This window comes from Ochlerotatus camptorhynchus, unplaced genomic scaffold (assembly GCF_037179485.1).
Source record: "Ochlerotatus camptorhynchus isolate MF236.1 unplaced genomic scaffold, CSIRO-AGI_Acam_v1.1 ptg000080l, whole genome shotgun sequence".
Classification (NCBI taxonomy): Eukaryota; Metazoa; Arthropoda; class Insecta; order Diptera; family Culicidae; genus Ochlerotatus; species Ochlerotatus camptorhynchus.
This window is the reverse complement of record NW_027040570.1, coordinates 1,312,613-1,326,546: the sequence shown is the minus strand read 5'-3', so window position 1 is coordinate 1,326,546 and position 13,934 is coordinate 1,312,613. Positions and strand designations below refer to the sequence as shown.

At 43.2% G+C, this 13,934-nt stretch overlaps 1 protein-coding gene across 3 annotated transcripts in view; it reads right to left on the bottom strand.

Moving 5' to 3' along the window:
- The window catches only part of Lrch (Leucine-rich-repeats and calponin homology domain protein), a 227,553-nt gene that overhangs the window by 17,125 nt on the left and 196,494 nt on the right, over positions 1 to 13,934 (bottom strand). For 2 of the 3 annotated variants that reach the window (XM_065217836.1, XM_065217834.1), the window contains exons 3-8: positions 3,777 to 4,146; positions 3,180 to 3,700; positions 3,030 to 3,119; positions 2,207 to 2,965; positions 2,027 to 2,135; positions 1,822 to 1,959 (exon numbers count right to left, since the gene is read on the bottom strand). In XM_065217836.1, coding sequence (XP_065073908.1) covers positions 1,822 to 1,959; positions 2,027 to 2,135; positions 2,207 to 2,965; positions 3,030 to 3,119; positions 3,180 to 3,700; positions 3,777 to 4,146 — 1,987 coding nt within the window. The remainder of the gene's footprint in view (positions 1 to 1,821; positions 1,960 to 2,026; positions 2,136 to 2,206; positions 2,966 to 3,029; positions 3,120 to 3,179; positions 3,701 to 3,776; positions 4,147 to 13,934) is intronic. The other variant, XM_065217835.1, reaches the window with a different exon arrangement.

Here is a 13,934-nt window from a genome sequence, read left to right as displayed (position 1 = left end):
CGGAGGCGAATGCCACTTCGACTTGTTTCATCTATTAACGACTTTCTGTTGGGTAAGCAGCAATGCTACATCGACATGTTTCGTCTATAAATGATTATTTGATGACTGTGTTGGGGAAGCAGCATATGCATTTACGTAATTGGCGTATTTGTTAGTTATTTCGACACTTTTGAAAAATGCTAGACATTTACAACTTTTTCAATAGTCGAAAGCATTGTTATCGATGCGTAGAAATATTTCTGATCAATTGGCGATAAAATTATTGAAATTGATACAGGGGCAGCTGAGTTATTCACGTTCAAAATCTTTCATAATTTCGTTACATGTTCCATTTTCGGTTTTCACAAAGTGTACCCCCATACAGAAATCACAGACGTAGTCCTACGTCAAAAGTCGTACTAGATGGAAGATGAGAAAAGATAATTTATCCTGCACACCCACGTCAAAAACCCGCCGTGGTCAATTCGAAATATAGCGAATAAGTTGAAAAATTGCATTTTCTACCGTGGTACAGTGGGACGAAATCATAAAAAAAAGAGGGACATGGCCATTTGCGACGAAACTATTGAGTGAAGCATTTTGATGCCTTCTAAAATGTTTCTTCAATTTTCAAATACTTTATTGTAGTGGTAAAATTTTTTGCTTAAGGGGGGTATACACTTAGATAAAAAAAAAATGTATTGTTGAAGTTGATGATCATCTATGGAAACATTGTAGATGATGTCATTTTAAGGAACTTTATCCAAGACGTCAATTTTCTATCTCTCAAGTGGACAAAGTTATAGGGTGAAAATGGAGTACAAACGGTAGTACCCCCTTGAAAACCGTTTTTTACCATAACTTTTTAGTTTGAATTTCACATTTTTTTTTTCAATGTTTTACAAAGTTTTAAGTGCTCCAAAACTGCACATTGTTGCTGCAAAAAAACAAATCACTAATTTTTTTGTTTTAAGGATTTTAGTCTTTTTTTATATTTTTTAACGCCATCTGTAAGGGGGTGTTTCTTGCATGTTAACAGGTATTAGCAGCTAATCTCAACGTTATTTTGTTCAGCATCGTCTAGTCTACTATTACATATACAATTAATAGGGGGTTCCAAGGGGATCCATAATGAATTTTCTAAAAAGTACCTCAATGTTTTGTTACGTTTTGCTGTTGTCACATTATTTCTAATTTCAATCTGTATTGTCACCGTAAAACATCTTTTTAATCTGTTTCTGGCTGACAAAAATCTGTATAAATTCTATAGTATGATCTTATTGCGGATCGTCGTAAATATACTTTGAGTTCATTTGAAGTTCAGAAATAGTTTGTTCATAATTTAGAATCTTGAAGAATGACTTAAGTTTGTTTTCTAAAGAATTTATCTATTTAAAAGACCTCGAAATCCTGAATCTTGATTTTTTTAGAGTGATTTGTATCTTTTCAGGGCCACTAATTCAAAAACGGAAAGAGTTAAGAACTAAATGACAATCATATTTGTTCCGTCCACTAGCGGTCCTACGTCAAGCTTCCATTCGTGCCTCTAGGCATAGATCCTTCTACTTTTTTCGTTAGAGGGGTTGTATATTGGAATGAGCTCCCATCGAGTGACTCAGATTAACAGTATTATACAGTAAATAATAGCAGTATTTAAAAAGAGATATCTTGATTACTTTGTTTAAGAACAAAATCTTGATATCAAAATTCCCAAAAGTGATTTTTTTTTGTATGTGAAGCGCACTTGTAGTACAGTTCAATACTGTGTAACGTTAAAAAGATGTGAATCTTATGTTCCGTGAAATAAATATAAATGCATGTACATATGTAAAACAATCTTACCACAGCCGGCGAGGGCACGTGTATACTGCCAACCGAACGGGGCCGTACGTGGTTCGCCAGATGGCACAGCACGACGCCATCCGTCAACGCCGGTGCAATATCCTCCGGTAGGGTCATCTTCAAACGCGTCTCGATGATCTGTGAAATAGTGGAAAAAATATGATAATCCCTTGCCACAAGGGGCACAACTTCCAGGATAACCAACCTGTCGAAGCTGATCAATCAGTTCGGTTTCCTCCTTCTGCTTATCGAACTCCCGCCGCATCGTGAAGCTCAACTTATCCGTCGGTACATCCCGATTCCAAGAGACAGTTCTACAAAAAAAAAAAGAATCAAGATTTATCGAACCTTTCAGACTTTGCCAACCCATTGACAGGGAACTTACTTATTCGTTTTCTGTCCCGGTTTGACATTGTTCACGTAGCCAACGGTTGCCGTTAGCGGTTTCTGATTTCCGTTCGCCGACGGTGAACTAGCACCGTTCACCGTCGGTTTCGGGATCGAAGAAGGAACATTGTTATGCGTCAGGATGCCACTGGATGCCTTGCACGGGCTGTTGGGCTTCACGTAGGCGTATTCCGCGCAGCTACTGTTGGAAACGGCCGTCTTCACCGGGGTCCCATTGGGGATGGGTATTTTCCCGTTGCTGACCGCGGTCGTATGATTTCCGTTGAGATGCGTCGGCGATTGGCTGGTTTGATATGTTGAGGTAATGTTGCGCGAAGGAATCACCTTCTGGACCGGTCGTTTGTTCGGCGTCGAACTGGTGCTACTGTTGGACTCTTCAAACGGTGCCACAATGATTCGGTTGGGCGACAGCAGAGGACTAGAACTGGGGGCGGCTGGATTGAAACCATTATTGTTGTTGTTGTTGTTGTTGTTATTGTTGTGATTGCTATTGGCGTTGATTTGGTTCAGTTTGTGGATGTTGCTGTGGTGAGGAGAGAGGGGGGAACTTTGGTTGCTGCTACTGTATACGGATGGCGATGGGGTTGTGGCTTGGGATTTATTGTAGGGAGAGAAGTTGCTGAGAGGGGAATCGCCGGTGGATCCACCACTGTCCGGTGTTTGGATTTGCTGCTGCTCTTTGGGTCGGTAGATGTCGATCTGGTTGCGCTGCTGACGAAGTGCTTCCTTGTATTCCCTGAGGGGTGCAAAATATGGTTTAAATTTGCGGTTTGAGAAGAATGAATGATATTTTGACAAACCTGTAAGTTTGAATATTCCCTAGCGATCGCATCTTTTCGTCAGCCTTCAAGCTGTCCGGCGTTAGATCACCTTCCGGCGAAATGTCGTTGCTGGAAAAAGAAATAATTTAATTAAATCCTAAGGAAATCGACCAAAGCGATCACTCAAACCTGTTGTTATTTGCCAGCTTTTTCCTCTCCTGCTGATCCAGCAGCGCACAGCCCTTGCGGAATTCCTCTTCCAGCGTTCCACCGCCACCGCCGCTTCCGCCGTGATATTCACTGCCCAGCAGACCTGAAAGACCATTTCCACCTGCAGATGATAACAGATTAGAATAACCGGAACCGGCCGAGGGAGGAAGCAGTGCCGTTGTTGATGCTGGAGGCGGTTTGCCAGCGAAACCAGTGTGCATTGGAATGGGTGACCACTTGGGTGAACAGGTGCCGTAATCGTGCGGATCGTCCTGGGACCAACGCTTACCATCGAATCCACCGTCGCTGGTGCTGTAGCCGGAATCGACATGGGCCCGTCGATTTCGTGTACCGTCCAGTAGGCTTCCGGATGAGTTTTTCGAAGTCAGTGCCGACCGCCGCAGGGTCGCGTGACCATCCAGACCGCATTTGGATTTTTCCTCTTTGGCTGCCGCTGTTTCCAGGTATTTGAACACGTGCACCAAGCCTCGGACGCAAAGCTGTAATTCGAAAATAAATCAATAAGAAGAACAGTCACACGTCCAAACTTTGAAACAGGCAGAAGCAACAGCTTACACTGGCCGGCGGTGAGGTAAGCGGGTTGTTCGACAGTTCCAGATCGACCAGCGAACTCATCAGTCGAAGCTCCACCGGCAGGGTGGCAATCTTGTTGCTGCTAATGTCCAGAAACACTAACTGCAGGCAGGTGAGATCCCGAGGCAGATAGACGAGATGATTGTTGCGCAGGGTGAGCGACCGGAGGTTCCGCAGATCGCCCATCCGGGGAGGAAGGTGCGTAATTTGGTTGCAGGCGGCATCGAGCTCGGTCAGTTCCTCCATCCGGCCGAGCTCGTCCGGTAGCGTCACGAGCCGATTGTTGGACACGAGCAGCACTTGCAGCGGAAGGAAGCAAATTTCGCGCGGCATTACCGACAGTTGATTGTTTCTGTGGAAAGGGATGGGGATTATTGGATTTGTGTAGCAGGAAGCGAAATTAGGTCGGAGGCAATTATTTACAGTTAATTAATTTGTGCTAGCAGCCTCGTTGGCACATTTTTGTTTTTGCGTCGTTCGTCAATGTGAAAACAGTTTGCATACCGAATGAATAAGATTGATTGATAATTGAAGACAAACGGTCTATTCATTGGAATAAATTGATTAGAGTAATTCTACGACAGAGGGAACGTTTGGCGTGGGAAAGTTATTGTTTGTCCAGACTGGATATCTGATCTAGGCAGTTGGCTTAATCGGAAGCAACGCATTTGATTTCACTTGATGTCACGTGTAAGCTTCGTTCCTCTTAGATGATTACTTGCGGAGGTAAAACTGATATTACTGATTGAACCTGTGTTTCATGTTCATTGCGAAGAAGATGTAATGTTTTATCATACTTCACAGCAAAAAAATAATTTTGATATCACGTCAAAGTGGATGCACTACAATCATGTCGAAAATATGGTGTAATATTACTTGCTAAAAAGGACAAAATTATCATTAATACAATGCATGAACTGACATTACGATGCTTTTACTGCATTTGTTTATTTATGTGGTCATAAAAATTACATGAAATTTTCGACATGATTGTAGTGCATCCACTTTGATGTGATATCAAAATTATTTTTTTGCTGTGTTGCGAATCCTTCGAAGATCTGGACAGATACCCATCGTGTTACTTGCGGAGGCCTAACCTAAAATGTCAGTTTCGCCTCCACAGATATCGAACAAGATGGAACGAAACAGGCAGACTTTATCGTAGAGAGATAAAATTAGATGCAAAAATAGGTCAAATACTGCCCAAAAATTCAATACTGAGTATAGTCCATCATGCACAGTGGGTTATAAAGGTCCAGGCCGGCCAAAATTGTTTATTTCAGAACGAAGGAATTAACTTGACTTGGTTTCTATTGAAAAGTTTCTTTGTACATAATGCACCATCTTTTGGTGAATATGATTTGCACAATTGGTAGGGGAAATGGATGTAATGTCGGCCTGAATGCCCCTAATTTGGGCCCATGCATAAATTCAGCAATCGACTAAATTTTCAATAGCGACCAAAAATATCTATAAGTACCATTCCAATGACGCGTTCATCTAGATAAAATTGATAAATAGCAACAATAGAACCATTAGAACCATTTCCCCTATATCAGTTTTTCTTTCACTTTTTCTGACCACTAGGACTTTACGCCGCCTCTCAAATTAATGTTCTTTGAGCACAACTAAGTAATATAAAATCCATCACAAGATTTATGTTTATTTCATGTTTATTGTATCAAATCAAATCAGTGGCATTACTCCCAAGTAACATTGCAAGTTTTATCGAGGTTTTAAAGCATTCTACAAGTCTAAATCATGGTCTCGAGAACCCTCATAAAACCAAAATTGTTCCTTGGACTTACCAAAATTCTTACTTGGGCTTAACCCCACTTTTTACCTGTGCACCAACTTTGAGAACATGATTTATGGTCATATTTATATGATTGCAAAATGCAGAGATTCTTCTAGTTTTACCAATATATGTGTCCATTTCAAGCAGTATTTGTCGATTTAATGTTTTATTATCATGCATAGTCGCTCCTCTCAAGAGAATCTTTATTGAATTGTAATGCTCCGTATTAAAAAAAAAAGTCCTACAACCTTCCCACAGACGCGTCCTCTTATCAATCAAATTAGGTCTTCTCAGTGATAAAAAAACAAGCGTCGATACCGATATTTCACCATGCATCAGAACCGTGGTCGAAACCTACCCTTGTTTCCAAGCTCAGTGTCTCGGATACTCTCAAAACTGAGGTTCATAACCGGCAACAAGAAGAGCTTAGGGCCAGAGTTCGATGTGGAAGATCTAACACCGTAACGCACCTTCTCATACAAATGTTTGTTTACCAAAAGATATTACTGTTTTTGCTCTCCAGATTGCTTTCCTGGACCACTTTGCCATGACTGACTTTACAGACAGGTCAAACCGACAGAAATACATACAGACCTACAGAACAGCATTCAGGCAGACAGACAGACCGACAGTCCGGCAGTCAGTGATGGCATAATCATCCACTCAAATGATTTTTTTACGCTCTCATAGGCTCTTAATATCACGCGTGATATTGGAACAAAACATCGCGCATGATATTGATTTTACAAGCTCCTTTGATATTGCGAGACTAACCCCAACATGTAAAAATGCAGCTGCGAGTAGACTCAACACAAAACTGATTCCATTGCACATCGTTTTCGTAGAAAGAGAAAGCATCATCTCTCTTTACTCTTCACAGATGGTAAACATGAAGTTACTGTTGCCAGCAGTGGTGAATGTTTCGGTTCCTGTTCGGGTGTAAAGCAAAAATTTTCAACTCAAACTCACCATAGTTTGATGAGAATTGTAGTTGGTGAGTTTTATTTGCTTGATGTTCAGAGCTACCGTACCTAAGCTTGTAATATCATCCGCAGTTGTTTGCTTGTTGATTCTTGTCTACGAAAATCAAGTGAGATCGTGCTCATTGGTGAGATTTGATCTTTTGATATTTTAACAACGCTGTCAGCAGTACAACATTTCAGTAGACCAGCAATCCAGCAATCCAACAGCCAAACAGTTAAGCAGTCAAGTAGTCCGGCATACAAACAGACGGACATACATACAGACCGGCATACCAGTAGATAGACAGACATACCGCCATTAGCAGAAAGCCTGACAGGCAAGCAAATCGATAATCCAACAGTCAAGCAGTCCAGTAGATCGAAAAACTAACGGTTAACAGAAACAGCCTGACAGTCCGGCAGTCTGGCAGTCCGGAAGGCTGGTAGATAGATAGTAAGCAAGATAGACAAACAGACTGATAGACGAGCAGATCGGTACAATGGCTGTCCGGCAGTCCAGAATGACCGGTAGACCAGTAGACAAACAGACCGAAAGGCTTGCAGGCCAGCAGTCCCGATGACCGGTAGATAGAAAGCCAGCCAGACAGACAAACAGACTGACAGACGAGCAAATTGGTACACCGGCTGTCCGGAAGTTCGGTAGTCTGTCAGTTCACAATTCCGGAAGAGCGGTAGACAGACAGACAAACGGATCATCGGCAGTCCAATAGTACAAAAGACTGACATACATACAGACAGGCAGATCAGACAGTTCAACAGTACGGCAGTCCGGAATTGCAATAGTCCAGCAGTTCGACAGACAGACAGATAATCTGGAAGTCCAGCAGTCCGAAAAACCAACAGACAGACAGGCAGACAGATCAGCAAACGATATTCTAACAGTCCGTCAATCCATTAGTCCAGCACTCCAGCAGTACAGTAGTCTGACAGACAGTCAAACATACAGACAGACAGGCAGGTAGATCGGACAAACAAAAGACAGATAGACAGGATCCGGAGTTGAAACAACTAGGCGAGAACGTGGTGATAACCAGCTGAACCCAGAAAGGCGAGATACTATTTGAGCTGAACAGAGACCCTACGGTTAAGGGCGCAGCTTTTAAGGAGCTCGTCGAAAAATCTCTTGGCGAGACGGCTAACGTAAGAGGCTTATCCCAGGAGTCAATGATCGAGTGCATGGATCTGGACGAGATCACAACGGTAGACGAGTTGAAAAGTGCGCTGAAGGTGCAATGCAACATGGCAGACGTGTCGATGGCAATTCGGTTGAGGAAGGCGTATGGTGGCACACAGACGGCGTCGAAACGACTTTCTTCGGACGCAGCTGGCGAGCTGCTAAAGAATCAAGGTTGGGTGATCAGTGTGCCCGTTGAAAGCTATTCCTCGGGTGTCTAAGAAAATGGAGAGATGCTTCAAGTGCATGGGCTTTGGTCACCAGGCGAGAAACTTCAAAGGGCCCTGACAGATGAAATGCGGAGAGAAGAGGCACGTTGCAAAAGACTGAACGAAGCAACCGAGGTCATGCTCTGCAAAAAGGAGGACGAAAACGGCCATGTGACGGGAAGTTTCAGGTGCCCAGAGTTCAAGAAGGCAATGGTGGGCCAACAATAATACCCAAATAAATCTCAATCATTGCACAGCAACTGTTGTGGCAGTTGACAACGGAAACAAAGTGCGACGTTGCTATCATTGCAGAGCCATATCGAGTCCCTCTCGAGAATGGTAACTGGGTGGCGGATAGAGCAGGAATGGCGGCCATACAAGGTCATGGGCAGGTATCCAATTCAACAAGTGGTGGCGGGCTCATACGAAGGTTTCGTGATCGCCAAAATCAATGGAATCTATGTATGTAGTTGCTACGAACCCCCGAGATGGACAATTGAGCAGTTCCACCAGATGCTGGATCGGAGAGCTCATTGAACGGAGATTAGTCGTCATCGCAGGAGATTTCAATGCTTGGGTAGTGGATTGGGGGAGCAGGTGTACCAACACTGCTGGAAGCTCTGGCAAAGTTGAACGTCAGTCTGGCCAACTTAGGAATCATCAGCACCTTTCGCAAAGATGGTAGAGAATCCATTATCGACGTCACTTTCTGCCGTACGTCACTAGTGGCAAGTATGAACTGGAGAGTGTGCGAAGAGTTCACCCATAGTGACCGTCAGGCGATGTGGTACAGTATCGGCGAACGGACACCGGTGGAAATGCGGAGGACGAAAGTAATCGAGCGGAAGTGGAAGACGAAGGCATTTAATAAGGATCTCTTCATCGGGTAAGGGTAGACAGCAGCGTCCCGGGTCTAAGCGCAAATGAGTTGACCAAATCATTAGCAATGTGACACAACTATGCCGAGAAAACTGGAGCCTCCGTGCTACTTATCTTCTAGCCAGAAGGTACGTTCAGAGAGCAAGAACTGAAACAGACAGAGAGGAGGCTGCACTAAAACGAAAGATAAAACTGAGCATGTCAAACAGTTTCACGGAGCTGTGTCGAAACGCCGATGCCAACCCCTGGGGCAACGCATACCAAGTCGCGATGGCGAAGATCAGAGGTCCAACGATGTCTGTTGAAATGTGTCCAAACAAGCTGAAAGTCATCGTGGAAGGACTTTTCCCACAGCATGATCCAATGACCTGGCCACCTAAATTATATGGCGAGGAAGATGGAGGCAACGTTGAACAAGTTTCCAACAAGGAACTCCTAGCAGCAGCGAAAGGGTTGAAGGCGAAGAAAGCTCCCGGCCCGGATGGAATTCCCAACGTGGCGTTGAAGGCGGCGATCCAGACGTTCCCAGACATGTTCGAGATAGTGCTGCAGAAATGTCTGGACGAGGGTCAGTTCCTTGATAGGTGGAAGGTACAAAAGCTTGTGCTGTTGCCGAAGCCCGGAAAACCGCCGGGGGATCTTGGATAGGATCATCCTGAACAGGTTGACGAAATGCACGGAGAGTGAACACGGATTGTCGGAGAGGCAGATTGGATTCCGTAAAGGGAGATCGACGGTGGATGCAATTCGGATAGTGATTGACAGAGCCAAAAAAGCTTCCAAACAGAAGCGGAGAGGAAATCGATACTGCGTCGTCATTACAATTGATGTGAAGAATACATTCAATAGCGCTAGCTGGGAGGCCATCGCCAAGGCGCTCCATAGAATGAGGGTTCCAGACTACCTCTGCAGGATTCTAAGTAGTTACTTCAAGAACCGGGTCCTGGTCTACGCGACAGACACGGGGCAGAAATCGCTTAGAATTACGGCGAGAGTTCCACAAGGCTCCATTCTAGGTCTCACGCTATGGAATGGAATTTACAATGGCGTGCTGATGCTCAAGCTGCCCAAAGGAGATGAGATCGTTGGCTTTGCGGACGATGTCGTCTGGCGGCCGAGGCGATAGATACGATTGGTAACTGGACGCAAGGAGCGAAGCTGCTTGCAGCCCACCACAAAACAGAAGTGATGTTGGTTAGTAACTGCAAAGCAGTGCAGCGTGCAGAAATCACCGTTGGAGAGCACACCATTGTTTCGAATCGCGTGCTGAAGTATCTGGAGGTGATGATCGACGACCGGCTAAACTTTAACAGCCACATCGAATATGCTTGCGAGAAGGCGGCGAAGGCCATCAACGCAATAGCCAGAATCATGCCGAACAATTCTGGTCCAAGCAGCAGCAAGAGGCGTCTTCTGGCTAGTGTGTCCTCATCGATACTAAGATGCGGAGGTCCAGCCTGGATTGAAGGGCTGAAAACGAAGCAGAACCAAATGAAATTGAGCTGTACGTTCCGGCTCATGGCCATGCGAGTCGTGAGTGCGTACAGAACCATTTCAACGGAGGCAGTATGCGTTATCGCCGGTATGATCTCAATCGGCATCACCTTGGCGGAGGACTACGGGTTCTGTGTGAGGAGAGAAACCAGAGGAGTACGAAAAGTGGCGAGAACGGTGTCGATGTGGCAGCAGGAGTGGGATGCAGCGGAGAACGGTAAATTGACACACAGGCTAATACCGATTCTTTCGACCTGGGTAAACAGGAAGCAAGGAGAAGTCAACTTCCATTTGGCGCAGTTCCTGTCTGGTCATGGCTGCTTCAGGAAGTGCCTGCATCGGTTCGGACACACAACGTCACCCTTCTGTCCGGAGTGTGGGAATGTGGAAGAATCAAAAGAGCACGTGGTCTTCGAGTATCCTAGATTTGATGGTGTGCGAGAGGAGATGCTCGCCCTTAGCGCGGAGAATGTCGTCGAAGAAATGTGTCGATAGCAGGGCACCTTTAATGCCGTCAGCAGAGCAGTAACGCAGATCATGTCAGCGCTGCAGCGAAAATGGCGAGGAGACCAGCTAGAAAGTAGTAATGCAAGTGCGAAGTGAAAGACGAAGCCAGGAGAACTCGGAGTGGTAGTAGGCTGAATCCATCGCACCGGGTTAACCGAGTAGAACACGACGCTAGGAGGTAAAGTGAGGTGCGTAATGCACAGTCCCCTACGAAGTAATACGACAGGTGGTCCCGGGGGAATAGGGCCAAGAAGGTTTTAGTGCGGTAAAAATCCCTCACTGCAACCACAGCCAACAAGCGGTGGCATGATGGCCTTTTTGAAGGTTTCTTCCTAGCCAAAAAAAAACAGTCAGATAGACAGAAAGACAGACATACCAACAGTTCTGAAGTCTAGCAGCTACGAAAAGCGAAAGATCGACAAACAAACAGATAAACAGATAAACATACAGACAGGCAAACAGACAAATAGACAGTCCACCACAGAGACGCCAGACCTGAAGACATGTCTTCATTTTGAAGACATTTGAAAGATATCCCGAACATTCTCGTTTATCTTTCTATACATTACGGTTTACGCTTTCATCCTGCATGAATGAAATCTTCTTTTTTTTTAGGTAACTGAAGTCTTAAAAAAAATCAAGGGGACTTTATTGCAATTTTGTATCAGCTGGAGATGCTTTAAATACTTCCTGATCAACCTGCCGACTTGGAAGAATATCCTAAAATCTTGAGAAATATGCAGACGATTTTATAGGTATCCTATTAAAAATCAGTGAATATCAACGAAGTTCTCTAAAATTCTGCAAATTATCATGAACTACTATGAAGGATCCTGTGCTATATGCTACCAGTTCTATGAGTTCAAACGAAGCTACCTTAAGTGGCATACAATCCATTGAGCTTATTTGAACTCCTTGAGCTTTAATGAAGTTTCCTGATCTTGTGAGAAGTTCCACAAACCCCTAGGAAGTTCCGTAAACTTATTCGAAAATCCTTGAACTTCTAATAAATCTACAACCGAATTTTTACCAAGTTTTCCGAACTTGTACGAATTTCATATAAGTCAACTATACAGTTTATCTCAAAATTGAGCGTACACCTGAATGAGCAATTTTTTAAAAGACTGTGAATAGATAGATTTTTGAAATCTTGGCTAATGGTTGAACAATTATGGACTTTATTGCATAAGAGTATGTATGAAGTTTGAGTAATTTCAGTAAAACGGTCGATTTTCAACTTTTTTCATAGTAGGCGGATTTTAGTAAAATTAGTAGTATTTTAAAGATCTTTATTATGACTACAGATAAGCAAAAGTTCAATATGTTTGGCTCATTGTATTTCTAGAAAATGGGTTTTATTTTAGGAAATCTAGTTTTTCTAAAATAGCTCTAACTTCTTACACACTCATCCAAATAAGCCCAATACTATAGCGATAACCAGTAAATGGTTGAAGAGCCAGCAGCCAAAAATTTAGAAATCTATCTTTTTAAGTTGAGCTCGTACAGCTGTTTTTCTGAAATGTACGGACAGCTGTACGCACAATTTTGAGATACACTGTATGTATAGCCATTCCATGCAAAACAATATAGTGGTTTTCAAAATTTCGAAAAAATTGGATAGATTACCGAACCGAACCGAACCGAGAAGTAGTCTTAGATACCCGCTCTTTTTTTTTAAATCTTGGACATAATGGAGATATGCCATTATCATATCAATTATAACTGCGGATGACCTGTAAACGGTTCTTTGGATCAGGGTGTCAAAATATCAGCTTCAATCGACAAAATCAATGCGACGAAGCTAGCTTTCATTTTTCAGTGTGCTTCTTTTTCATTTTCGTTTCGTGCTTATGGTCACGTTGTGTGAAAGAAACAAAACTCGAGTTCATTTTAGAGCTTCGAAAATGTAGAGCCGTGCTCCGGATATCCAAACTCTCCAGGAAGCCGTTTTCTTAAAAGAAGTCATATCTCTACGATTTGTTTCAAAATATATAGAGTCATTACTTCGCAATAGGGGATGTGTAGTATCTTGAGCATAGTCGATATATGCTATCACCATATTGATTTTGTCGCCGGGTGGTTAGTAAAGGGTTCTGCGGATATCCGGATTCACCTGAAAAATTGGAATTTCTTGATAGTCGTCCTTCGCGATTTTCTATAAAATTGTTTAGGATCATGGGCATAGTGGAAATGAGCCATCATCATATTGATTCCGTCACCTGGTGACTAGTAAACTATACTCCGGACGTTCAGATTTACTGGGAAAACGGTCAATGCCTTGAATTCGTCCCGGGGATTCTCCTGAAAAATGGCCATTTATTGTCCTGTCCTGAAAAGTAGTCCTAGAGCTTCGGTACTTTTTTCCAAACTCAACAGAATCTTGAGCGTAGTGAAAATATGCCATCTTCGTATCGATGCAGCCACCAGGTGACTGGGAAATTTACCATTCTAGAATCCTAAAATTGCTTCAGGAACAATTGAAGTTCCTTAAAAGATTGAGCTTAGAAAAATCAACTCAAAGTTCTTTATGAATTCTTGTAATTACAGTGAGTGCCCCGTGACGTGGGTAGATCACCTTTTCGTGGTACGTTACGGGATGTAAGATCTACCACCGATTTCTAGTCCTGACTACTTCAAATAAGGGGAACAGGATTTTTCAGTAATCAAAGGAACGCATCTTAGTCCTTGTTACTTTTTATGCCTTGTTGATGACAAGACTCGACTTTGTCCACCGAGAATGATCTTGAAACAAAGAGAAAATGAGTCAGTTAGTCTTCATCTATGTGATTTCTAATCTTCTATTCGTTGTTCCATAGTTTGAAGTGGTTAATTATCGGTGTCATTGCTTAATTGTGTATCCAATTTTGACTGACAAAGGAGCGCGCCTTTGGGGGTGCTCTCACTCTACGAAGGGTATAAATATTGGGACCTTTCAATTAGAATCGATTCCTTGCAATGAACGCAAAAGTGTCAACTGTATCAAAAACAAATAATTCATCATTTCTCAATAGTGATAGAGTAATACGACATGCCCTAAACTAAGGACACGGGATATACTACAATAGATCAAATTACTGGTCGCAGTGGTTTTTATGT